Source organism: Aotus nancymaae, unplaced genomic scaffold (genome assembly GCF_030222135.1).
Source record: "Aotus nancymaae isolate 86718 unplaced genomic scaffold, 86718_ANA_hifiasm-v0.15.2.pri h1tg000018l, whole genome shotgun sequence".
NCBI lineage: Eukaryota > Metazoa > Chordata > Mammalia > Primates > Aotidae > Aotus > Aotus nancymaae.
The window spans coordinates 3,175,227-3,202,037 of record NW_026988430.1 but is presented as its reverse complement, the minus strand read 5'-3'; the positions used below and the strand labels follow the sequence as shown (position 1 = coordinate 3,202,037).

The 26,811-nt window shown below is 51.1% G+C and overlaps 2 protein-coding genes across 2 annotated transcripts; both read right to left on the bottom strand.

The window, feature by feature from the left end:
• Positions 1 to 176: 176 nt before the first annotated feature.
• Positions 177 to 8,057, bottom strand: OVCA2 (OVCA2 serine hydrolase domain containing). The gene is made up of 2 exons (XM_012448338.3): positions 7,778 to 8,057; positions 177 to 7,453 (listed from the first exon to the last, which is right to left on the bottom strand). Exons 1-2 carry the CDS (start codon positions 7,959 to 7,961, stop codon positions 6,954 to 6,956), a joined length of 684 nt encoding a protein of 227 aa, XP_012303761.1. The 5' UTR covers positions 7,962 to 8,057; the 3' UTR covers positions 177 to 6,953.
• DPH1 (diphthamide biosynthesis 1) lies at positions 7,383 to 26,811 on the bottom strand. Its single transcript, XM_012448337.2, has 13 exons — positions 26,741 to 26,811; positions 15,189 to 15,341; positions 15,004 to 15,067; positions 13,400 to 13,521; positions 12,847 to 13,004; positions 12,575 to 12,696; positions 10,170 to 10,238; positions 9,629 to 9,785; positions 9,417 to 9,517; positions 8,823 to 8,901; positions 8,387 to 8,527; positions 8,134 to 8,241; positions 7,383 to 7,453 (listed from the first exon to the last, which is right to left on the bottom strand). The coding sequence occupies exons 1-12, from the start codon at positions 26,799 to 26,801 to the stop codon at positions 8,152 to 8,154; spliced, it is 1,317 nt and encodes a 438-aa protein (XP_012303760.2). The 5' UTR covers positions 26,802 to 26,811; the 3' UTR covers positions 7,383 to 7,453; positions 8,134 to 8,151.

Sequence of the window (26,811 nt, the reverse complement as noted above, 5' to 3'; positions counted from 1 at the left end):
TCTGTCTTAAATAAAGAAAAATAGGTAGCTGTGCACACCTGTAGTGCCAACTACTTGGGAAGTTGAGGTGGGAGGATTGCTTGAGGCTGGGAGCTCGAGGCTGCATGGAGCCGTGATTGCACCACTACTCCTGCTTGGATGACAGAGTAAAGACTCTGTCTCAAAAAAAAAAAAAAATCATTTAGGGCTGGGAGATGTGACTCATGCCTGTAATCCTAGCATTTTGGGGGTCGGGGAGGTGGAGTCTGGAGGACTGCTTGAGCCCAGGAGTTCAAGACCAGCCTGGGCAACATAGACCCCATCTATTAAAAAAAAAAAAAAAAAAAGCCGGTGTGGTAGTTTGCATCTGTAGTCTCAGCTAAGCTACTGAGGAGGCTGAGGTGGGAGGGTCCTTCAGCCCAAGAGGTCAAGGCTGCAGTGAGCCATGGAAACTGATCCTGCACCCTGGGTGACAGAGGTATACCCTGTCTTAAAATGATAAAATAATAACCCAGCCTGGCCAACATGGTGAAACTCCACCTCTACTAAAAACACAAAAAATTGCCAGGCATGGTGGCTCATATCTGTAACCCCAGCACTTTGGGAGGCCGAGGCAGATGGATCATGAGGTCAGGAGTTTGAGACCATCCTGGCCAAGATGATGAAACCCCATCTCTACTAAAAATACAAAAATTAGCCGGGTGCAGTGGTGGGCACTTGTAATCCCAGCTACTGGGGAGGCTGAGGCAAGAGAATCACTTGAACCCAGGAGGCAGAGGTTGCAGTGAGCCGAGATTGTGCCACTATACTCCAGCCTCGGTGACAGAGCAAGACTGCCTCAAAAAAAAAAAAAAAAAAAAAAAAATTAGCTAGGCATGGTGGTGCTCACCTGTAATTCCAGCTACTCGGGAGGTTGAGGCACTAGTATCACTTGAACCCAGGAGGCAGAGGTTGCAGTGAGCAGAGATTATGCCACTGAACTCCAGCCTGGGTGACTGAGACTCTCTCTAATAATAATGGTACTTACCTCATGAAATTGTGAAATTAAACATGAAGTTGTGAGATTTAGGCTACATATATTTATTGCCTAATATATATATGATATATACGTGCTATACATATATATATAATTTTATTTATCTTTTTCTTCTGAGATGGACTCTTGCTTCGTGGCCCAGGCTGGAGTGCAGTGGCACAATCTTGGCTCACTGCAACCTCTGCCTCCCAGGTTCAAGCGATTCTCCTGCCTCAGCCTCCTGAGTACTTGAGACTACAGGTGTGCATCACCACTCCCAGCTAATTTTTGCATTTTTAATAGAGACAGGTTCATCATGTTGGCCAGGCTGATCTCGAACTCCTGACCTCAAGTGATCCGCCCACCTCGGCCTCCCACAGTGTTGGGATTACAGGCGTGAGCCAGAGCCCTACCAAAATAGTATTTATTGAGTACTAACTGTATACCAGACATTGTGATAAGCAAGAGCTTTAATGTTGCCTGATTTAGGGCCGGATGGGATTGCTCATGCGTATAATCCCAGCACTTTGAGAGGCTGAGGCATGACCATCAATTGAGCCCAGGAGTTCAAGACCAGCGTGGCCAACATAGTAAGACCCCTCTCTACAAATAATTTAAAAATTAGCTGGGTGTGGTGTCATGCACCTATGGTCCCAGCTACTGCAGAGGCTCAGGTGAGAGGATCACTTCAGCCCAGGAGTTTGAGACTGCAGTAAGCTGTGACTGTGCCACTGTATTCCAGATTGGGAGACCAAGTTAGACCTTGTCTCAAAAAGAAAAAAAAAATACACATATAATACAGAATTACTGGCTGGGCACTGTGGCTCACGCCTGCAATCCCGGCAATTTGGGAGGCCAAGGTAGGCAGATCACGACGTCAGGAGTTCAAGACCAGCCTGACCAAAATGGTGAAACCCCATCTCTACTAAAAATACAAAAATTAGCCAGGCATGGTGGTATGCGCCTGTAATCCCAGCTACTTGGGAGGCTGAGGCAGGAGAATCGCTTGAACCCAGGAGGCAGAGGTTGCAGTGAGCGGAGATTGTGCTATTGCAGTCCAGCCTGGGCAACCAAGCGAGACTCTGTCTCAAATAAATAAATAATTGAATGAAAATGCTATTCCTATCCTTCAGACCTCATTTTCCTTAGCTATAAATTGAAAATGTTTAACCAGTGATTCTTCTGGGGAGCTTACTCCCCTCCCTGGTGGGTTGCATGAGTCACACTAGGGGCTTATTTTCAAATAACACACCCTCACCAGAGACTTTTATTCAACCCCTAAGGCAGTGATTTTTCAAATACCTTGCTTGAGAATGATGGGGGCAATTTGCCAAAATGGAGATTCCTGGGTCCCAGTGATTCTGACTCAGTACATCTGGAGTTGGTTCCAGAATTCGTTTTTGTTTGGTTTTGTTTTTGTTTTTTTGTTTAAACATTTTTTTCATTTTTTTAAAATTTTTTTTTTAAAGATGGGGTTTCACCATGTTGGTCAGGCTGGTCTTGAACTCCTGACCTCAGGTGACCCGCCCGCCTTGGCCTCCAAAGTTGGATTACAGGCATGAGCCACCATGCCCAGCTGGTTTTGGTTTTTCTTTGAGACCGGAGTCTCGCTCTATCACCCAGGCTGGACTGCAGTGTTGCAATTTTGGCACACCACAACCTCCGCCTCCTGGGTTCAAGCGATTCTCCTGCCTCAGCCTCCCTGGTAGCTAGGATTACAGGTGTGTGCCACCATGCCTGGCTAATGTTTGTATTTTTAATAGGGATGGGGTTTTGCCACGTTGGCCAGGCTCGTCCTGAACTCCTGACCTCTGGTGATCCACCCACAATCCAAACGCCTTGGCCTCCCAAAGTGTTGGGATTACAGGTGTGAGCCACCATGCCCGGCCAGAAGTCAGGTTTTTGTTTTGTATTTTTGAGACAAGTCTTGCTTTGTCGCCAGGCTAGAGTGCAGTGGTGAGATATGGGCTCACTGCAACCTCCGCCTCCCGGGTTCAAGTGATTCTCCTGCCTCAGCCTCCCGAGTAGCTGGGACTACAGGCACCCACTACCAAGCCTGACTAATTTTTGTTTTTAGTAGAAACAGTTTTCACCATGTTGGCCAGGATGGTCTTGATCTCTCGACCTCATGATCCACCCGCCTTGGCCTCCCAAAGTGCTGGGATTACAGGTGCGAGCCACCTTGCCCAGCCCAGAATTCAGCTTTTAACAAATGATCCGGATGTAAATGGCCCACAGAATCTGTGCATTGGGGGTGGGGGAAGGGCACATCCCCCGAGTCTCTCTTGCTCCTGGACGGTCTGATAGGAAGCAAAGTGTTCCACTTGCTGAGAACTAGTAACCCCAGGTTTCCTTCTAGCTTGGACACTGGTTCTCAGGAGGAATCCCCACCCCTACCAGGAGCCCTTCTGCTCCACCAAATACTGCTGGGCTCTACCCACCCCACTTCTCATTTTAAGCCTTAAAAATCACTCCCCACTATTTCTGCCCTCCTCTCTATTTTCATCCTCACAAGAATCCCACGCAGCTGGGGTAGAGGAGTCATTTTCCTCTCTTGGGACCCCGCTAAAGGGGCAGTCTATGATTGCCATGAGGGTAAGGGAGCCCTGAACTGCAGATCAATCATTTCCAGAAAAGCCAGAACTCTGAATTTTTCTGTGCAATTTCTGAAACTTTAAATCAGATTTTTTTTTTTCTGAAATCCAGTGGATCCGATACCACAGGGCTGTGTAATCAATCCATTCCAAAATCTCATTTTGCTAAAGGAGATTCTTTAAACCACCAAGAACAAGGCAGAGGCCAACTGAAGCAAGGGAGAACCATCTCTCACCCCTCCCAACACACACTTTCCACACCCAGTAAGTTAAGTCTCTGTCTGGGTGGATAATTCCTGTTTTTTTTTTTTTTTTTTTAATCTTGAACAGGTTCTCTCTGTAGCGAGTAACCTAGAACTTTGGGTAACCTAAGGGATATCAGTCTGGTTGTCAGTAAAAAGGTGCCACAGGATTTGTGCTGTATCCCCCAACCACAGTTCCTGCTCTGTCGCTTAGCTCCTTGGCAGCTATGTCTGATGGCTAGATAGGAGTTGGCGTGATCTTCCAGAAAAAGAACAGGCGTCTTGTCTTGCAGAGGCAGGAAAGAAGTCAGAAAGCAGTGTGTGTGTGTCTGTGTGTATGTGTGTGCATGCGCGCGTGTGCTGAGGGGGAGGGGGGTCTCAGGTGGCACTGGCAGTGGGAGGGAAATCATTCAGGGTGGCAATTGGCCAGGCGAGGTGGCTCACACCTGTAATTCCAGCACTTTGAGAGGCTGGGCAGGTGGATTGCTTGAGCTCATAAGTTCAAGACCATCATACACAGGGTGAAACCCCATCTCTATAAAAAATATATTAGCTGGGCTTGGCAATGCACGCCTATAGCCCCAGCTACTCGGGAGACTGAGACGGGAGGATGGCTTAGGGCTGCCGATTGTGCTGCTGAACTCCAGCCTGGGTGACAAGAGCCAGACCTTGTCTTTAAGAGGGCTGGGTGTGGTGGCTCATGCCTGTAATCCCAGCACTTTGGGAGGCCGACGCGGGCGGATCATTTGAGGTAGAGAGTTCGAGACCAGCCTGGCCAATATGGTGAAATCCTGTATCTACTAAAAATACAAAAACTAGCTGGACATGATGGTATGTGCCTGTAATCCCAGCTATTCAGGAGACAGGTGGGAGAATCGCTTCAACCCGAGAGGCAGAGGCTGTGGTCAGCCAAGATCATGCCACTGCACTTCAGCCTGGACAACAGAGCTAAACTCCATCTCAAAAAAAGAAAAAAAAAATCCGGCTCAGCTCCGCCTGGTGCAACTGCGGCTGGAAGGCGACTGGAGTATGTCGGCCCCATTTGAGGAGTGGAGTGGGGTGGTTCTGTGCGGGATCCCGTGGGGCCAGCAGTACCCGACCCTAGAGGAGGTGTTCATTGAAGTTCAGGTGCCACCAGGCACGTGCGCCCAGGATATCCAGTGCGGCCTGCAAAGCCGACATGTGGCGCTGTTAGTGGGTGGCGGCGAGATCCTCAAGGTAGAGGCAGTTGGGGCTTGTGTTCAGTTTCCTCTTCCCAGCCGCCCCCAGCCCCCGAGTCCTAAAGTTCATGGTTTCCCTGAACGACTGTTGGGTGTCTGGACTACTCCTGTGGCTGGCAGAGAGAGAGAGGACAGATAACACTGACCAGGTTTGGGTCTGGTCAGAGTCTCCCTCTTCAGGGCAGGTGCTGAATTGTGGAAATTTGAGGAGTCCATTTTCCAGCTTAGTTTTCAAACCAAGTCAGACTGCTGCTTCTGCTTCTCTAAGGGGCTTCAGCTGGGAACAGACTAAGTTGCTAAAGGAACAGATATTTCTTCCAGTCACTAAAGACAAGAAGGAATGTGGCAGGAAGACGAGACAGATAGGTCCCTGCAGTGGAGAGGTTAAGCTCTTGTAGGGGGGAGTAATTAATAGATTTTTTTTAAAAAAGTATCCAAGAAAAACTACACTCCCCAAAAGGAAATCAGCTGGGTTGCCTGGGCCTTGGCTGTAATCACTAAAGAATGGCGGCAATCTCAGAAACCCTGAAGATGGGATCAATTTAAGACTAGGCTGTTGGCCGGGCGCGGTGGCTCACACCTGTAATCCCCAGCACTTTGGGAGGCCGAGGCAGGCGGATCACGAGGTCAGGAGATCAAGACCATCCTGGCCAACATGGTGAAACCCCGTCTCTACTTAAAAAATACAAAAATTAGCTGGGTGTGGTGCTGTGCACCTGTAGTCCCAGCTACTAGGGAGGCTGAGGCAGGAGAATTGCTTAAACCCGGGAGGCGGAGATTGCGCCACTGTACTCCAGCCTGGCGACAGAGCAAGAGTCTGTCTCTCAAAAAAAAAAAAAAAAGAGGCTGTTGATTCTGTACTGTCTTCGGCGTCCACCCAAGGTCTGGCATCAACTCATCCTTCAAGCTCACAAGCTCATAGTTCAGAGGGGTAAGAGCACTTACGGAGAAGCAGAGCACACAGCCAGGGTTTGAGAGACATACCTCTCAGTGATCTGGATAGAGGAAGGCTAAAATTACTGTGGGCTCGCCAGGGGACATCATCTTCCCAAAACTTCTCAGATGTACATTCCTCCCTAACACTGCCTCCTTCCCTTCAGCTTGGGACCGAAAACTTCCAGCAGTAACATGTGAGTATGTGTGCCTGTGCAGGAGCTTGTCGGCACTCACAACTGGAAACAGCTCCCTGCTTGGTGCTGCCCACAAGACCGTGTAGGTGGCCAAGAAAGCGACTTCCATTAGACAGTGTTTTTCTGTGTGTACCGGAAAAAGATGCTCCAAATCCAAATCGCTTTATTAGGTGGCAGTCACCGTGGTGCCAGCCTCTGCTCTTCCCACATCATCACCCTCTTAATCCAGGGCTCTCCAGGCATTTTCTTGAGTCTCACAAATCAAGGTCAATGTCCATTACGGCCTGTGCTCCCCTTTTCTTCAATACATGGCGGGGCTCATATAACTAAGTCCCGAGTATTGATAGTTGTCTTTTTTTTTGAGACCGAGTCCTCACTCTGTTGCCCAGGCTGGAGTGCAGTGGTGTGATTTTGGCTCACTGCAACCTCTGCCTCCCAGGTTCAAGCGATTCTCCTGCCTCAGCCTAACGAGAAGCTGGGATTACAGGTACAGGCCCCAACACTCAGGTAATGTTTTAATAAAAAATACTTTTGGTAGAAACGGGGTTCCATCATGTTGGCCAGGCTGGTCTCGAACTCCTGACGTCGTGATCCGCCTGCCTCGGCCTTCCAAAGTGCTGGGTTACAGGCGTGAGCCACCGCACCTGGCCAATAGTTGTCTCTTAACTGGTCCTTGTGAGGCCCACCAACAGCAGTGGAGAGACCTGGGAGGGGCATGGATGACGAGACTACCCCAAGGGGGATGGATGTAGGAGCAGAGACATTTCTAGATCTCACTCTGCAAACTGGTCCAAGAACTTGAGGTAGGCCTGACGCTGGGGTGCAGCCGCTGGAATGAAGTGGCCACCTGAGTGGGTGAGGGTGATGGCTCCAGGGAATTGGCTGGCCAGCTGCATACTCTCCAGAGAGGGGATGACTTTGTCAGTGTCCCCGAAAACATGGAGGGAAGGCAAAGACAAGGGTCTTTGCAGGATAGATTCCTTGAACCCAAGGCCCCGGGGACAGAATCCAGATACCAAGATGACAAACCGCGGCAAGGAGAAGCGGGAATCGCCTGCCTGGCCCAGGGCGCACACGAGGGCTGCCAGCGCAGCCCCTTGACTGAAACCAAGAAGCCCGTCAAAAGGCCCCAGCCTCTTCAGTGCCTGCGCCACCGTCCCCAGGGCTTCCTCCAGGCCCCTGCACACAGCGGGCTCTTCCAGTGCGGAGAAAACGTCCGCCTCCTGCTCTGAAAACCACCAGCCTCGAGGCTGCTCCTCCGGAGGACAGGACCCTACAGCGATACGGGGAAAGAGGGCGGGCTTAGGGCATGGGAGGCTCCAGGAAGGGAAGAAATAAGGAAGGGTGGGAGGATTCGAGAGGGCAGAGAAAAAAGAAGGAAGAGAGGCGAAGTCTGGGGGAGAGTAGAGGGGGAATGAAGGGATTGGCCTGAATAGGAGGCGGCGGAGGAAGACGAATGAAGGCGGAAGCGGGAGCACAGGCAGTAGTTTGAGCAAGAGGGGATGGGCTGGGTGGGAAGAGTGAGGGTGGGGGACACTGAGGGGACGAAACAAGGTGGAGAAAGCCGAGTGCATTTCCGGAGCAGGGCTCGTCTCACCGAAGTCTGATCTGGCGCCCTCGGGGCCCGGGGCGTCCGGGACCGGGTGCGGGCCGCTGAGGCACACTAGCTCAGCGCGGCCCCGCAGGGCCTTCCTCAGCGCTCCGGTCTTCTCGCGGAAGCCCCGCTCGCTCTGCCGGAAGCCCGCGAGGCACAGGACCCGTAGGGTTCGCTGCGCGGCCATTATGCTCGGCAGAACGCAATGGAAGCACCGGAAGCGGTCTTTCCCCGAGCGGAAGGAGAATACAAGGGGCGGAACCAAACGCCGGCACCACCCCGAAGGCGGGCCGCGCAGCGCCAAGACGTTCCCATGACAACGGAGAGGGGCGGGGCGCAGCCAGAGCAGGGGCGGATACCTGGGGCCCGGGAGCGTGTCAAGGAGCCAGCGGCGCCACCTTCTCGTCTCTGCAGCTGCAGTCCTCGCAAGCCACGGCTGAAGGGGGCTGCGTGGACCCCTCCTGCACCTGAGGTCGCAGACTGGTCAGGGTCTCGCTTCTGCCACCCTGTATTTCCCATCGCAGTCGCAGGGCGGCGGCCTCGGCTTGTGTCGCCAGAGAGACAGCCAAGGCCCAGACGCGGTCTCTCCTCCCTCCTGGAAACCCCGCCTACCTTCCCCCGCACGGGCCGGCCCAGGGCCTGGGGACGCCGGTCTTGGCTGTGGTTCACCGTCCAGGGCCCCAAGGAGTTGCCGGCATAGAAGTCCATGGGGTAGGGATGCTGCCAGGAAATGGCCCTTAGGGCCACGGCCGCCTGCGGGGGAGACCAGACAGAACATTTGCCCGTGTTTTCCTGCTCCTGGATTACCGAACTCAGCCCTCACAACAGCCTGTGAAGGGCACACGGTCCCCTACCACGGAAGGGAAGTGTGTGGTTCAGAGAGGTCAGGGCCTTAAGCCACACAGCTAGGAATTGGAGAATTCGAGACACTCCAGAACCTATTAACATAACAAAATCCTGCCCACCCACCCCACCCCACTCCAGACCCGGTCTTTGAGAAGCACGTGCAAAGCCCACTCTCTCCCAGGGGTTCGGAACTTGGTGTTACCTCATAGGGTGTCAGCAGCGGCTTGGAGAAGGCTGTGCCCCAGTCAATGGAGAGCCGTGGACAAGCCACCTGCACCCACCTGGGAAGGGAAGCCAGGTCAGACCCTAGGAGGTGCCTCCCCTCCCCCAGGCAGCATGCTGAAGAACATGACACCCCACAAGAACATAAAACCCCTACAAACCCATTAATAACCAGGCGTTATGAACCCTAAAGTAAACACAGTCTCCTGCTGCTGTTTGGAATACTGCATTGTTGTGTGTTTTCTCCTGCTTCCTCTGCTGACAATGAGCTTTCCAGGGCAGCTCACTGGTGAGAGTATCCCCAGAACCAAATTTAGTATCTGCTACCGGGCAGGGGTCGGGCACCCCTGCAACTCATCTCACAATGACAAATGTGATGCTGCCATTGCCTCTGAGCCCTAAAGCAGGTGTGACCCAGTTAGCCCTGCCTGGGAAGTCTCTGTCAACACTAAAATTCCATGACCATGGAAGCAATTTCTATTGGCTCCAGCCTTCGAGACAGGCGGGACAGGACCCAACTTCTAAGCTGCTTTATCCAGAGTCATAGCCAGGCAGGTAAGGTGAGGAAACTCACACGTCCACCTCGGGAAGTAGGCGAAGCTTGCTGGGGAAGATCTCAGAGAGCAGCAGCCTCACGAAAGAAAGGCCCAGGGCTCGGAGCTGGGACTCCAGGTGCTGTTGGGAGAGGGAGGCAGGATGGAGGTCGCCATGATCAAGCAGCCAAAGCTGAACCTGTGGTTTTCCCAGCTCCTCCCCTCCTCCAGAGGCCCTCTGGAGCCCACTGACCTCCAGGATCTTAGGACTGCCCTGGCGGCCCAAAGTGCCCAGAATGAGGCCCCAGGACTTAGCTGAGCGGGCAGCAGCTATGGCTTCCTGGCGAGCAGCCTGCATGCGCTGGTGGTCATAGTGCTCTCTGGATAGCACTTTGCTATATGGGTCATACCTGGAAAAGCAGCAGCCAGGGTCACTGAGACAGCCACTGTGGGGACTCTTGTGCACAAAGCCCCTGACTCAGCCCTGTGGGCTCCTGAGCCTTTAGGCCCCACGCAGGTCATTAGGAACAGAGGCAAGAGTGGGAACTGTCATTAGGAAGACCTGTCCCACAGGTGGAGCAGATAGGAGCTGGCAGTTTCAGGATCTCAGTGTAAATCCCCAGGGCTGCAGGCAACAGCAGCCCTGGGGTGAATGCCCACATCTAGCGCCCATGTGCCTCAGACCCTTAGGGCTGGTGGCTTAGCAGCCAGGAAACGAGGATGCAACCGAGGGCCTGAGTGGCCGCGAATCTGACCCCTCACCAGCTGCCAACCCAGCCCAGCCCAGCACGTACCGGTAAGCGGGGACGCTGGGGTTGGCAATCATGACAGACTCCAGATGGAAGCGGCCATCTCCAAGATACCTGCAGGGGTGGAAGGGAGGCTGTAAGTGTGATCTGAGCAGCAGAAGAGGCACTCGCTGGCTTACACGTTCAGAGGGCGGAGTTCACGGCTGGCTGCGCTGTGACTGTGTGTAAACTGGGACAGCCAGCATTTCACCTCGCAGAGCCTTGGTTTTCTCACGTGTAAAAGAAAGGAGTTTGAATTGGATGACTGTATGGTCTCTCTCATCACATAACGCAGAATCTAAGAACTGTCCCACCCAAGCTTCTGGGGAAGAGTGAAGGGGCAGCCCAGGCCAGGCCAGGCCAGGCTGCCTGCAGTTCCAGAGCTCCTCATCTGGAAGCTGGGGAACAGATTCTCCCTTACAGGCTCAACACAGACGTGGACAGCAGTGTTCAGGGAATGACCTACGGCAGCAGTAACCAACCTTCTTGGCACCAGGGACAGGTTTCATGGAAGACAGTTTTTCACAGACACGGGTGGGAGTGGGGAGATGGTTTCAGGATGAAACTGTCCCAGTCAATGTTAGATTCTCATAAGTGTTAGAGTGTTAGATTCTCATAAGGAGCACGCCACCTAGATCCTTCGCAAGTACAAGTCACAACAGGGCGTGTCCTCCTGGGAGCATCTAATACCGCTGCTGACGGGACAGGAGGCGGAGCTCAGGCAGCCATGGCCCCTCACCTTCTGTACAGCTCCGTTCCTAATAGGCCACAGTGCCAGGGGTTGGGGACCTCCGAGTTATGCTGCACATGAGGCTGCAGGGCATACACAATCACTACTTTCTGCCCAAACTAGCTCTTGGGTCCAGTTACTGAGTTTTAACAACAGCTACTGGATTTTCATGTTTTGTTTTTTTTTTGAGGCAGGGTCTTACTCTGTCAATCAGACTGAGTGCCATGGCACGATCATGGCTCACTGCAGCCTCAGCCTCCCAGGCTCAAGCAATCCTCTCACCTAAGCCTCCTGAGTAGTTGGGACTACAGGCATGGACACCATACCCAGCTAATTTTTCTTTTTTTTTTTTGTAGGCGGGGGGGTCTCGCTATGTTTCCCAGGCTGGTCTCAAACTCCTACACATAAGCAATTCTCCTGCCTCAGCCTCCCATAAAGTGCTGGGGTTACAGGCACGAGCCACCACGCCTGGCCACCAGCTACTGATTCTCCTGCCTCGGCCTCCCATAAAGTGCTGGGGTTACAGGCGTGAGCCACCATGCCCGGCCACCAGCTACTGTTTATTGGGTTTTTGCCTTCTATGTACCAGGCACAGACTAAGTACCTAATGTGAATTAGTTCACTCAGTCCCGTCTACTAATCCTCCAAGATACCAACAGTATACCAGTTTTACAGAAGATACAACTGAGGCTCAGGGATGTTAAGAAACTTGCCTCCAGCCGGGCGCGGTGGCTCACGCCTGTAATCTCAGCACTTTGGGAGGCTGAGGCGGGCGGATCACCTGAGGTCAGGAGTTCGAGACCAGCCTGACCAATATGGTGAAACCCTGTCTTAAAAAATAAAAGAAAAAGAAAAAGAAAAAAAGAAACTTGCCTCCAATTATACAGCTATGAAGCAGCGCACCTGAGGCTTAACCCCAGGCCCTCAGCCATGCTAACCCTAACAGTGGCTTCCCAGGCCATGAAGACTCCAGAGTGTGGAAGCTCACCTGCCTGTGACAGCTCCTCTCCCTCTTGGAGACCACACTTCATTTTGATGAATGGCCGACACTCCGGGTGTCCCTCCCTCCAACATACACTTGGAAGCCCTCAAGGGTGGATACGGAGTGATGCAGGCACGGGGAGCGCTCCTGGGGGAGCAGGACTGCCAGGCCTGGGCTGGGGAAGGCCCTGATGAGGGCCTGTCTAGGGGGCAAGCCCCAGAGGTGGGCTGAGTCAGGAGTGCCCTCCCTCCCTGCCATTAGTAAGGAACGGGGCTCCCTTCCCTAGTCCCAGCCGGGGGAGCTATCGGCTCTCAGGCTGGCTGCATTCACACAACATTAAGCATTTCCATTACCTAAAATAATTAGGTGGCAGGAGACACGCTGCTTCTGCTTGTTAGCTGTCCGGATGGTAAATTAATGGGGCTGCAGCCTGGGCGTGCCCATCCATCTTCTCCAATTAATATTCCTACCACTGCCAGCCCACCCTCATCCCCCCGTCAGGCCCTCTGGATGGAGGACTGGGCAGTGGAGAAAGAGACAGCCCAAGTCGAGTCCCTTTTTGGTGCCCACCTTGCACTGTGACCTTGGGCTGCAGGTAAGGAGCGTTAGATTCAGTTTCTTTCCTGTATGATGACCCTCGGGCTCCCTCCCAGGGCACATTCTTATGTCTCTAGGACTTGGCCCCCATTTTTAACTTACACAACGGCCTCTACCTCTTCAGGCAGTCGGGGGGATGTGCAGCCCAGAATCTCTCCAGGGGACAGGGGCTTGCACTGTGGGACACTCACACGATACTCAGCTTTCAGCTCCTGGGCAGCTACCTGTAGGAAGGAGTGGGGAAGGGAAGCCAGAGGCTGGGGCAGGAGAGCCGGGGCTGAACAACCTGGAGCACCTGGCGTGGGGACCCAGCAACAGCCGGAGAGTGGCCGCCGTCCGCCCTGTGGGAGGCTGAGGATCCACATTCCACCTACCTGCAAGGTAGACACAAACTGAATGGTGCTGACCAGGGCGAGGGCAGTGGCCGGGGGAAAGGTGAGGCGGAGAGAGTCCAGCAGGTGGGCAGCATCTATCCGGATGTCGACGAAGACGTACAGCACCCGCAAGTCTTGGGCCGAGGTGTCCATGGGAACTGGGAGAGGGAAGAGTTCAGGGGCCGTTTGGGAAGGCAGGAGCCGCAGAGGGCCTGGCCCGGGCTGAGGTCTCTGAGCAGCCAGGCCCAGTGGCTTCAGCCTGGAGGTAGAAGGACAGGGTAGGAGAAGATGGGGTCACAGGTCCCCTAGAAGCTCTTTCTCAGTCAGGCTTCTCTGTCACCTGGCCAGGGGCCGGTCTGCACTACAACCAACAGCCTTTCAAACACCTGCATCTGGGACGGAGCACAGTTTCCAAGGCAACCAAATCCAAAGGCAAGATCCACCTGCAGAGCGGGAGGCGGAGGCCATCCCAGAAGCCAGGAGGGACCTCGTGCAGCGAGCAGGACAAGAAGGCACTTCGAGGGGGAAGAGGAGTGTCCCGGCCCCAACATACCCAGGCAGCTGTGGCCGTAGTGCACCAGGAAGTCAGCTCCTAGGGCCCTGGCGGTGAAGTCATCTACACAGCAAGCCCCGTAGGTCACATCACCCATCACCATAACTTCAGCCTTGGTGAACCTGTGGGGAGGGGTGGTAACAGTGGGACAGTGACACAGGAGTGGGGTGGGGGAGATCCAGCCCTGGGAGGGGTCTCAGGGCTCAGCTCCTCTCTCCCTACCTCTCCCAGTTCCTTGAGTGGGCAGCTGCCACTCCCGCCAACAAAGATTAGGAGGGGCACAGCTGCTGCTTCCCCCGGCCTGGCAGCAGCTCCTGGAACGGTTGTAGCATGAGGACCCTCATTCCTCTGCCCAGACTCAGGCTGCAGGAGGGACCCCAACCCTCAGCCCAGCACACATGGGGTCAAAACACAGATACCCCATGCCCTGCCTCACCCACCCAGAGCAGTGAGCACTCGTGTGTGCGCGCACACACACACACACACACACACACACGCAAAGGCATGCACCCCCACGCTGGGTGTTGCGGTGGGTGTGGCTGTATGGATACACACACAGCCTCTCTCTCACCTGGACCCCTGCTACCTCCCCACCCACAGGCAGGGCCCTCAGTGCCCAGGATGGGGGCCCAGGCACAGCTCCCCCACAGCACATGGCACCACCTACACACCTCCTGCGTCAGGAAGAGGCTCTGGCCAGAACACTGCCATGGATCTGCTGCCAGGCCTGAATCACTGGGGGAGGGGTGGGGGAAGACCCTGCACCCCTGAACTCACCCTGGGAATGGAGAAGCCCCCCTTCCTTGAAAGACTCACACCTGGGCCATGGGGCCTGGCTCAGTGCCGGTTCTCCCCATCCTTCCCCTGGGGGTGTGGTGGTGGAAGAGTTGAGCTGCTAGTCACCCCCTCCTCCACCCCCTTCCCCAAATCAGGCTGTGCCCAGAAGCAGATTATTCAGCTCCTTAGAATGCAGCCCAGGCATCTGAGTCAGCCAGAGCACTTAATTTTTTATAGATTAAAATGTATGCAAATTGGCCTGAGCCCCAGAGAGCGTCCCCAAGGGGCAAGAGGGTGGGAGCAGGGAAGTGAGTCTGTGGCAACCGGCTGGGGGAGCAGGGGAGGGAGGCGGCCGCAGGGGAGGGGGAGGTTCCCAGCACGAGATGACCTCCCCTTTCTTCGTTCTCCTCCCCTGTTCCTGTGCTAGTTCCAGATGGCTGAGCTCTCACCCTCCCCACCAAGGATGGCTCATTGTATTGCAGAAACTTAGAATGACAGGGGTAGGATGTAGAGGAACTGAATACCTTCTCCCAGGCACCTCCCCCTTCCAAACCCGGCCTTGCCCTACTTCCCTAAATGTGTCTGAGGAAAAGGTGTCCCCTCCCCAAACTTCTCACTGATCACTCAGCGCCTTTCAGGGGCAGCTGGGAGAATTCTTAGGTGCCTCCCTGAGTCCTACCACTTGCTCTGGGCCTAGCTTTGGAAAAAATGCCCACCACCAGGGCATTCGCCACCAGGGCATTCACCACCAGGGTATTCCCCACCAGGGTAATGAGCATGGGGGTGGGGGAGCCTGCTCAGCCTCTCTTCAGTGCCCCAAGCCTCACCTTTCCAAGATATCCACAATGGTGCAGGCAAAGAGGAGGAGGCCTTCTGGCATTTGCAAAGCCACTGCAAGACAGAGCAGAGACGTGAGACGTGGAGGGCCAGGAAGGGGCTGCAGTGGGGACGCTGTCCCTCTGGGCCAGGCAACCTCTCCACCCCCACCCCAGCTCAGTGATGACAGGCTCACCCTTCTTGGCCTGGGCTTGTTGGATCCTCCAGATGGTCTTGGGGATCTCAAAGTTGTAGTTGGAAGGCAGCACCTGGACTGCTGCCTGCAGCTGGGGGTTGTTCAGGATCTCAGGGGGGATCTGATTGGCTACACGGCCCCGAGGGACCCGACCTAGGATGGGTGTAAGGGCTGAGTTGGTGTCTGTTTTTGACCATAGCCAGACTGAGACGGAATGAGATGGATCCCTTTTCAGGGCCTGCCCGGCTCCCCCAACTCAAGCAGAGAAATAAAAATTTTGAGTCATCTCAAGAAAAATCCTGGGAATCTTAGCTAGCCCTCCAACCAGCAATTAGGAAAGTAAGTAACTTGCTAAACAAGAAGATAATAAACAACAGTCACCCGAGGGAGAGGCACAGGACGTCTGGCTCCCTGCAGAAACTGAAGGTAACACCTTCACATATACTCCCAAGTTGTTTTTCAGAAACCAGGACCCCCACCAGATGAAAAAAATGCCAACTAACTGCTGTCATATAAGACCTCAGTGTGAAGCCAGAAAATAAAGAAAGTTCCAGAAATTCCCCAGCCCTTACCTCACTTTAAAGATCCCCCTGCAGACCAGCCTTTAAACCCCTTGCTTGTAAGCCATCAGGGAGTTCAGGTCTTAAGCCTTAGCTGCCCAGTCTCCTTGCTTGGCGCCTTACAATCAATGCCTGTTCTCTTCCCGCAAAACTCAATGTCGGTGTTTGGCTTTGCTTTGCCTTGCCAGGAGGGCAGACCCAAACAAGACCCAGCTGAGCTGTTAACTCCACCAGGTTTGAGGCCCAGATCCAGACACCAAGGGGGCTGGCCCAAGCTTTCGTTCTCACTGAATTCATCCTGAAGGTAGAGACGATTCATGAAGCTGGAAGGTAACCGGTATATTTTCCACGTTGTGAAATTACTGGGAATCAAAGGCTTGAGCCCATGAATAGAATCTGGCTCACCCGCTTCCTCAGGAGAGCAGACAGACAACAGGGAACCACAGAGCAAAGAAGAACGAGCTGAGTCCCCAACTGCTCCTTGATAGAGAACAGCCCTGCGGGAAACCCAAGTCCGGCTAGCCAGCCCGGCTGGTCCGGGAGCATGTCCCCCTCTCCCACCTCCTAAGGACACCTTGAAGTTGAGTTCTAGATATGAGGTCTGTAAGCAAACCGTCAAACACGAATATGAACTTAAAAGACTGCCGTCCTCACTCAGAATCCCACTGACTATGCCCACACTGGCTGATTCTTTCACTCTTACCTCCCCTCCTTTAAAAGGGAAATAAACATCATACATTCAACTGACTTAATTGTCCCATTGCTCCTCCTTACTCTTAAACCAGGAAGGATGGAAAAAAACACTCGAGGCAGGGTGGCGGATACACCAGTAAGGACAGAAAAGTGACCTTGTCTTTTAGGGACTAGCAGACTAGAGGGGCAAAGACAGGCAGACACATAATTACAACTCCTGGAGTAAAGGCCAAACCACAGCCCTTTAGCAAGGCTGCAGACCTCACTCTGGCCTCATCCTACTCCCTGTTATAGTGAACCCCAAGTTTCTCTTCAAAGAATCAGTATGTCAGTATGTTCAGCCTCTTACTCTTTAATTCTCTATTTTAAAGTTGAACTTCCTTGTAATTCCAGTAACAACCTTCTCCACAGGTTCCTATCGTTAGATCACATCTGTTCCCCCGTCCGGGCTCCATCCAGACTCATCCCAGTCACCTGCTCCAGTCACCTTCTTTGACCTAGGTCACCCCTGGCTACCTGCTCTGACCCACCTGTAACCATCCTTCCCGCCACAACACCCACCCTGCCACTCCAGCTCAGACCCCTGCTCTCTTTAAAATAGTCAATCAGGATTAGTCTAGCTTGTGCGGTCTAACCCTAGCCAACAGGGGAACTACACAGCAGTAGGGACGACCCCGTCAAGTGCCCCTTCCCCCTTGTCCAGGTGTGTGGTCACCACTGCTCCATGCGGGAGCTGCATCTTCTACAGAAGTAAATTGCCGGGACTCCATGCTTGGGTCCCCTTCCACGAACACTCCCTTAGTGGAAGCCGTCTTTCTCTTTCCTGGATTTCCCCTCTGGGGTCCCCTTCCACACTCTCTCGTGGAAGCCTGTCTTCCCCTCCTAGACTCCATCTCTCACTATTCCCTTCCACTCAGTGTGGAAGCTGCTTTCCTCTCCTGGATCCCATCTTTCTGGATTCTGTCACTCAGCCTGAGAGTTAGCTGTTTCTTTCTCCTTCTCCTGATTCTCTCTCTAAATAAATCACTTTCTACAAACAAACAAAGAAGTAAATTGCCTTGCTGAGAGGATTTATCTCCGAGTGCTATTTCTTTTGTGGCATCGAAATACTACTTAGAACAATTCTGGGGGCTTGTCCAGGATTCACCAGTCTCCTCCGGGGGTTTCCGGCCCTCTCTCGTGAGGAGACGCGACCTGCTGCTTCACTGCGGCAGCCTCAGGGGTAAGGGATCGAGACCTACCTGATGTGATGAACAAGGCAGCCTCTCAGCAACACCGGGTGGGGGGTAGTGAGGCCTACAAATACCGCGGCAACCAAGCAACTCTGTGCACAGACCAAGAAAAAGCCCGTCGGGAGCCTGTAGCAGTTCCTAGGTGGTCAGGACCAAGGGAAGTAAAGCCGTGGGGAGGGGGACAGTAAACTATGCCTTGGTCGGAATATACCATGGCGAGAAAAGCCTCGGGGTGCGGGGGGAGGGCGGCTTGGCGGTTAAAAAGAGGTAAGAGCTCTCCATTAGGGGCGGAGTGAACCTCACACAAACCTCCAACAGTAGGGGAGGTGAGACATTTCCAGTACGGGAAACCAAACCGTATCCCAAAAATGGGAAATACCCCAAGTAGAGTAAGGGATAAACAGGACAAAGCTCACGATATTCCCCTAACAATCCCCTGTGCCTGACGTTAAAATATGAGACTAATGGTGAAACCCCGTCTCTACTAATATAAAAAATTAGCTGGGCATGGTGGCGCGTGCCTGTAATCCCAGCTACTCAGGAGGCTGAGGCAGGAGAATTGCCTGAACCCAGAAGGCGGAGGTTGCGGTGAGCCGAGATCGCGCCATTGCACTCCAGCCTGGATAACAAGAGCGAAACTCCGTCTCAAAAAAAAAAAAAAAAAAAAAAAAAAGAGACTAATGAAGGGACCAAACACAAAGCAAGCAGGTCCCCTCCTTATAACCCCACCTCTCGGGAATTGTCCCAAGAGCTCACTGCCTACCGGCCTGAGTACCCTTCCTTAAAAGGACTTCAACGTAAGACACAGCAATGTTTAAAAAAAAAAAAAAAAAAAAAGGGTATCAGAACTTCCCTTTCCCCGCTTCTGGCGGGGGCGGATAAAGAGGTACATAGAGCTGCTGTGGGAGCCTAGGAACGTGAACACCCACCCTGGCCAAAACGTTCTACAGCAGATCAAAAATTTCCCACCCAAGACCCCCAGCGGGACAATAGTAACGCAGCCTACCGAGAAAACATGCAGGAAAATATGCTGGGCTAGGTGCTAGGATCTTCCTGGGCAGGGAACGTTAAAACTTCATTTTGTCACTAACAACTGGCCAAATATTAACAAGAAATTACAAAAAATAAATTGATTAATAGAAAATTAGAAAGATAAACCTCCAAAAGAGCTTCTAAGAGAGAGAGGAAAAAAAAGGAGAAAGACTGACATGGAACAAAGGAAGGGGAAAGGGGAGAGAGGAGGGAGAGGAGGGAGAGAAGGAGAGAGAAGGGGGAGAGGGGAGAGGAAGAGGGGAAGAGGGGAGAGGAGAGGGGAGAGGGGAGAGAGGGAGTGAGAGACAGTAGTGGTAGAGAAAGCAATGTGCCCTATTCTTTTAAAGCTCAGAGTAAATGTCTAACCTATAATTGATAATTGAAGATCTTCTCCATGTGGGGCTTCTTAGACCCTGTTGTTCCCAATCCTTAAACTATTACAACTGCCAGTAGTTTACAGCAATAGGGTTAAAAGATGCCTTGTGGGCTTGTCCATGGGCAGAGGACAGCCAGGACCTACTTGCCTTTGAGTGAGAAGACCCTCACTCCGGTAGAAAATAGCAACACCAATGGACAGTCTTACCCCAAGGTTTTGCGGAGTGTCCGTGTCTATGGATAGACTCTTACGTCCTAAAAATAAAGCCCTTATATAAAAAGCTCAGGCAAGACAGGCTAAACCCACTCATTTGACAATTACCAGAAATCCAACAGGTGGAAAGGTTACCTCCTTAAGCAGCCATTCCATCCTTTTGTCAGTCGAAACAAGGGCATAACCTTAGAAATACTGGCCCAAAGGCACAGAGGCCACTGACAGCCAGTAGCCTTTCTATCAAAAATCCTTAACCCAGTAACCCGTGGATGGCCCAAATGCATTAAGGGACGACACTTATAAAGTTTGCTAAAAGTTAACAGTGTAACATGTATTACCTTACTAATCTTGTGACCTTAAACAGTCTAGACCACAGACATGAAAGAAGTTTGCTTTGGAAAAGAACGGTTATCATCTTTGACAAAAAAAAAAAAAAAAAAGGAGAATTTATATAAAAAGAATCTTATATGGTAAATTCTTGTGCTAAAATAAAATAACTTTAAGGAAAGGGATGTTTACAAGTCAAAAAGTTGAAGATTGTCTGTGAAAGTCATGAAAAAATGTTATAAAAGGGAATTTATGCAAGAAATGTTGTATAATTTAAAAGTAATTCGGCCTCCTGAATTTTTTTTAAAGACGGGGTTTCACCATGTTGGTCAGGCTGGTCTTGAACTCCCGACCTCAGGTGATCCGCCCGCCTTGGCCACCAAAGTGCCTGGATTACAGGTGTGAGCCACTACACCTGGCCCTGAATGTGAAACTATTGAAGAAACAGTTTATGTGCAAGGTGTGTAAGGAAAATAAAATATACTTTAGGTAAAAGGATTATAAGGAGGCATAAGAATGTAGATTTCTATCTACATTAAAAAAAAGAAAAAAGGCCAGGTGAAGTGGCTCACCCTGTAATCCCAGCACTTTGGGAGGCCGAGGCTCGTGGATCATGAGGCCAAGAAACCGAGACCATCCTGGCCAACATGGTGAAACCCCGTCTCTACTAAAAAAATATAAAAATTAGCTGGGCATGGTGACACCTGCCTGTAGTCCCAGCTACTCAGGAGGCTGAGGCAGGAGCATTGCTTGAACCTGGGAGGTGGAGGTTGCGGTGAGCCAAGCTCGCCCCACTGCACTCCAGCCTGGCACCTGGCGACAGAGCGAGACTCTGTGTCAAAAAAAAAAAAAAAAAAAAAGTAAAAAAGTATATTTTGTTTTGAAGGTTTAAGCAAGTTTTAAAATGTTAATTATAAAGGCAATTCTGTGTGTAAACATATTAGCTAATGTTAAAGGGGTATCATCCAGCTTTTCTGTGAACTGGACATTAAAAGCACAAGTCTTTTTTGTTTTTGTTTTTTAAAAGAAAAAAGAAAAAAAAGGCACTACCCTGCTCGTTAACAGAAATTATACAGGGTTAAAAAGAGTCTATAGGCCGAGCGTGGTGGCTCACTCCTGTAATCCAAGCACTTTGGAGGCCAAGGCAGGCGGATCACCTGAGGTCGGGAGTTCAAGACCAGCCTGACCAACATGGTGAAACCCTGTCTTTACAAAAAAAAAAAAAATTTTTTTTTAAAAAGAGTCTATAACAATCTTACCTTATGGTCAGACATTAAATTTGGATAAATATGTCTACAAGGTTTCATTAAAATTGAGCTTTTCAATTCTAAATCTTCTGGGAATTAAAAAAAAGGAAAACAATTGAGTTTAACATTAATAGCACACTAATATAAAGATGAAATTTATCTGGCATAAAATCACACAGGAAGCGCTGTCAAATATAAAATGGTGTCTGGCTTTGTTTGGTCTAAAAACTAACAAAAATAGGTGCTAAAGAGAATTCAGAAGGAAAATGGATATTGCCAGACCAGAGAGAAATGTTATCCAAACCCCTTATGAGGGGAGTCAGATTCCAGCTGTATCTAGGGACTCTTGGGGGGCCCCAAGCCATGTGTGACACAGTCCTCAGAGTTTATGGGTGCATAGGAATTTTTTTTTTTTTTTTTTTTTTTTTTGAGACGGAGTTTCGCTCTTGTTACCCAGGCTGGAGTGCAATGGCGCGATCTCAGCTCACCGCAACCTCCGCCTCCTGGGTTCAGGCAATTTTGCCTCAGCCTCCTGAGTAGCTGGGATTACAGGCACGCACCACCATGCCCAGCTAATTTTTTGTATTAGTAGAGACGGGGTTTCACCATGTTGACCAGGATGGTCTCGATCTCTTGAACTCGTGATCCACCCGCCTCGGCCTCCCAAAGTGCTGGGATTACAGGCTTGAGCCACCGCGCCCGGCCTGGGTGCATAGGAATTTATTTATACCCAGGCCAAACCAGTTACAGACAGTTGCTTAGTATGTAAGAAAACTAACAAACAATTAAAAAAAAAAAATTACTCGGGGGTGGTGGGGGCGGGGGCGGGAAGGAATCCAGGCTTAAGGCCATTCCAAAGTATTCAGATTAATTACAAACAGATGCCTCCAATCAGTCATCTCAAGTATTTATTGATTCAGAAAATAGAACTCGTTTTACCGCACGTCACTGGGAAATTAGCCCAGATACTGGATACAACATGGAAATATCGTACCCCCGGCACCCACCTTTATTCGAGAAAGTAGGAAGGCCTATGACCCTGTTAAGAGTCTGAACTGCTCCCTGAAAAGACATTCTACTACTGATCTCCTACATTTGAAACAAAAAAAATCAGTGTATATACCTGGTGTATCTTCCACTTTCCCTTCCCTCAGAACTAAAGGTCTTTTAGCACAGGTGCCACCCTGAAGTTTCCAGTACCAGCACCAGCCTGGAGACCACCCTACCTCGTGCTGCTAGCCACCGAGACTGCCGTTCGGACAGCAGAAAAGAGATGAATACATCACAATGGAGTCAAGAAAGTGCCATCACCACCGGAATCCTGCGCTATCGTTCCAGGGCTATTCAGACCCCACCCAGTTAAAGCTAAGGAAAGCTTACTCTATCTGTCTTTTCCTTTTTTTCCTTTTCTTCCCTTTAACTACCCCCCATCTTGTTACTAATGTGATTAGATCTGGCTCAGCTCAGGTTGTTGCTTTGATGTGTGTTTAGTTATGCCTTGTGGAGATTTGCATAACCAAGGACAGCTTGCTGCTTCAGAAGAATGTCTCTGTCCCCCTTAGACTTCTCAGATTAGGAAGACATGAGTTCCTCTAAGGATACTAGTAATCCAAGGAATAATAGTAGCTGCATTTGTAATTGGTAGGAATCAGACTCTTGTCCCTCTAAAACAGAATCTCTATGTTCTGCTTAGTCTAGTGTCACATGGAACACTAAAGGTTTAGGATAGCCTGCTTCCACAGGTCTTCGTCAGTCCTCAAAACTATATATCCACTCCATCAAAGGAATCACTCCTTCTAGCTGTCAATATAATCAGTGCTTACTGTTTTTATTGCAACACCTGAAAACTGTTCCCCTTCATTAAGCCGTATTTATGGTACAGGAGCCAACATTTCAGGAAAGGATCCTAAAGGAATTTTTGAAATGCACCTTATTTCTCCTTCTACCTCTTTATGAATCACTCCTCCTAGACGCAATGACAAAACCAAACTCTCAATGGTAGACATAGAGGACCTAAGGCAAACCACAGCCTTGAAACAGGATATAAGGATGCAAACGCCTGGGTAGAATGGATTAAATATTCCGTTTGCGCCTTAACTAAATGCGACTGTCACGCTTGTGTGCGCGATAGACCAGAGGCCCAGGTTGTCCTCTTTTCACTTAGATGATCTAATCAAGCGGACATGGAGTGCATGATAGCTTTAAGATTCCACAGCTTGGAATAATAAATTGTACCAAGTTCTTTTGCTGCTATTTCCTGAGGTTCAGCACCCTGCGGGGCAGCCCCCGAGGGCCATGTCACCTCCATCTCCCAAGGCAAACTTCGCCATGACTAGGAGAAAACTTAGTGTTCCTCGGAAACTTAACAGGATGGACTGAAGTCAGGCACTTCTGAGAGCTGGCTCATCAGTCCGCCCTTACTCATCCCGAGCGGATGCATGGTGGGACTGTGGGGACCTTTACTGGACACTCTGCCAAATAACTGGAGCGGCACGTGCGCTCTAGTCCAGTTGGCTATCCCTTTCACCCTGGCATTTCATCAACCAGAAAACGAGAAATTACAACATCGGCAAGTAAGAGAAGCTCCTTATAGGTCTTTTGATTCAGAGAATGTCTATTTAGATGCAATTGGAGTTCTTTGAGGAGTATCAGATAAATTTAAAGCTGGAGCTATCAGCTGCAAGATTTAAGTCAATGTTGTTCTGGTAGGTAACAATTAATAAAAAAACTGTAGATTAAACTACGTGTATTACAACCAACAGCAGTTTGTTAACTATACTAAAGATGCTTTCAAAGGAACAGCTGAACAATTAGGATCCACTAGCCAAATGACCTAATAGAACAGCCCTAGATATGACACTAGATAATTATACTCCTCCTTAGATGCTGTGTCATACCATGCATCAAGGACTCGTGCAGAGGCTAGGAGACACAACTCTTACTAAAATATCCACAACCTCTCCTCCCCCTTATTCAGACAGATTACTTCTTTTAGAAGAACAGAACTAAGCCAAGACATATTAAGGAAGTTTCAAGTGAAAAAAATAAAAGAAAACTGTAAAAATTCAAGATGGGGTATTGTTATATAGTAAACCTCAAGTTTCTCTTCAAAGAATCGGTATGTCAGTATGTTCAGCTCTCCTATTCTTTTTTTTTTTTTTTTTTTTTTGAGACGGAGTTTCGCTCTTGTTACCCAGGCTGGAGTGCAATGGCACGATCTCAGCTCACCACAACCTCCGCCTCCTGGGTTCAGGCAATTCTCCTGCCTCAGCCTCCTGAGTAGCTGGGATTACAGGCATGTGCCACTATGCCCAGCTAATTTTTTGTATTTTTAGTAGAGACGGGGTTTCACCATGTTGACCAGGATGGTCTCGATCTCTTGACCTTGTGATCCACCCGCCTTGGCCTCCCAAAGTGCTGGGATTACAGGCTTGAGCCACCGCGCCCGGCTCTCCTATTCTTTAATTATAACTTTCTCCACACATTCTCATCAGTAGTCCATATCTGTTCCCCCAGTCCCGGCTCCATTCTGACTCATCCCTGTCACCTGCTCTGGTCACCTTCTTTGACCTAGGTCACCCCTGGCTACCTGCTCTAATCCACCCGTAACCATCCTGCCCGCCAAAACACCCACCCTGCCACTCCAGCTCGGACCCCTGCTCTCTTTAAAATAGCCAGTTGGGATGAGTCTAGCTTGTGCAGTCTAACCCTAGCCAATAGGGGAACTACACAGCAGTAGGGACGACCCCATCAAGCACAAGTACCCCTTCCCTCCTTGTCCAAGCGAGCGGCCACCATTGCTCCATCCGTGAGCCACACCCTTCTACAGAAGTAAATTGCCTTGCTGAGAGGATTTATCTTCGAGTGCCATTTCTTTTGCCCATCAATATTTTACTTCTAACACTGTAAGGTCTTTTAGGCTGACTGACAGCGCCACACCCATGGCTGGCACTTACACCTCTGGAGGGCCTTCCGGAAACGAGGAAACCTGAAGTAGCTAGAAGATCATGAAAAAAGGAAGAACAATCAACCCCTGCTGCACTTAACTAACCTGAGACATTCTTCTATTGTTTCTTATTCTGGTCTCAATTGACAAGACCACTGGACTTTGAAACCTACCTTGATCAACCTTGTGACTCCAGACCCTGCAACCCCCTCCCAGCTTGCAAAAAAACTACCCCAAACCTATAAAACCAACTCCTATCCCTCCCGCCTCTTCTGACTTTTTGGACTCAACCCACCCGCACCCGGGTGAATAAACAGCCATGTTGCTCACACAAAGCCTGTTTTGGGGGGGGTGGGGGAGGGTCTCTTCATTCAGAGCTTGCGTTTTAACACTCCCCACAATTCAGCTTTTTTTTTTTTTTTCCTGGGTTGGAGTCTCACTCTGCAGCCCAGGCTGGAGTGCAGTGGCGTGATCTTGGCTCACTGCAACTTCCACCTCCCAGGTTCATGCAATTCTCCTGCCTCAGCCTCCTGAGCAGCTGGGATTACAGGCATGCACCACCACGCCCCGCTAATTTTTGTATTTTTAGTAGAAACGGGGTTTCACCATGTAGGCCAGGCTGGTCTCGAACTTCTGACCTCGTGATCCTCCCACCTTGGCCTCCCAAAGCGTTGGGATTACAGGCGTGAGCCACTGCACCCGGCTTTCAGCTTACTATTTTTTAAGGCAGGGTCTCACTCCATCACCCAGGGTGGAGTGCAGGGGCGCAATCATGGTCCACTGTGGCCTCGATCTCCTGTGCTCAAACGATAATTCTCCCACGCCAGCCTCCCCAGTAGTTAGGACCACGGGCACGGGCCAACACGCACAGCTAATTTTATTTTTATGTGTGTGCAGATAGGGTCCCCCATCTTGCCCAGACTGGTGTGAATTCCTGGGCTCACACAAGCCTCCTCAGCCTCCCAAAGTGTGTGAGCCACTGTGCCCTAATCCCACAATTAAACTTTTAGATCAACCCCGTTCTCTCTTTAGGAGCCAAGCAGTCTGAGGACACGAAAAGGCAAGACATTAACTTACTCAACGAATACATATTGAGACTGTACTGTGTGCCATAACTTCTGCTAGGACCCCACACAATGGTAGGCGGGATCTGCCCAGACAGGAGGCTTCACCCTCTGTGTGGGCGGCAGTGGGGAGGGTCCAGTGGAGAACCAGCCTCACAGGCTGGGGCCCTGAGACCAGATTTGAATGTTACCACAGCTACAGTTTTTGGTCTGTTGTTTTAAAAGCCTTGAACAACCAGCCTAGGGTTCCTAGGCCCATCACAGATCCTCCTCTGACAGGTCCCTACTGGTCGTTGGGGTGTGGGAGATGCTAACATTAGCCCTTCAATGGGACCCAAGGGCCAGTAGGAGCCTCCTCCTTTATCACGTGCTATGATCTGTTTACAATTAACATTCCCCCAGTAGACCGAGCTCTCTGATTCTAGTACCTGCACCCAGCGCAGGCCAGGCATTCGGTGGGCACCCAGCTCATGCCTGGCGAATGAAACCTTGTGCCTCTCCCCTGAGAGCATTTCCTGAGGGCGCGCTCGGAAAAAGCCCGCTGCAACTGGCCTGGCCCTTCCCTCCCCGTCGAGTCCGTTTTATCCGTCAATCTTCCTGCGTCCGTCTGCCGACCAAGGCAGGGCTGTAGTTTTCGATTTGAGGATTACAAGCTCCCAGGAAGGGCTGCTCTCGGTCGCGCCCTAAAGCTGCAAAAAGACTGGTACCCCTGGGCTCCGGCTGACGCGACCCAGAGAGGGCGACAGCGGCCCAAGGCGAAAAACAGCGGAGAAAGGCGCCGCCGCCGTTAAAGGGGATTGGTCCTGTACCTAGCTTGGGAGCCCCACCCTGAAGTACGAGGCCGCAGCGCTGCAGCACCCACCTCTGCCAGGGCCTTTTCGGCCGCCCTGCTCCGCTGCCCCGGACACAACCAGCGCCGCCATCACCTTCCTG

Coding starts and splice junctions, on each gene's coding strand:
- OVCA2 (XM_012448338.3), bottom strand. CDS start 7,961: ATGGCCGCGCAGCGAACCCTACGGGTCCTGTGCCTCGCGGGCTTCCGG. Junction 7,454..7,777: donor GGGCGCCAGATCAGACTTCG/GTGAGACGAGCC, acceptor GTATCGCTGTAG/GGTCCTGTCCTCCGGAGGAG.
- DPH1 (XM_012448337.2), bottom strand. CDS start 26,801: ATGGCGGCGCTGGTTGTGTCCGGGGCAGCGGAGCAGGGCGGCCGAAAA. Junction 15,068..15,188: donor ACAAGCCCAGGCCAAGAAGG/GTGAGCCTGTCA, acceptor TCTGTCTTGCAG/TGGCTTTGCAAATGCCAGAA. Junction 8,902..9,416: donor CTACTTCCCGAGGTGGACGT/GTGAGTTTCCTC, acceptor TTCCCTTCCCAG/GTGGGTGCAGGTGGCTTGTC.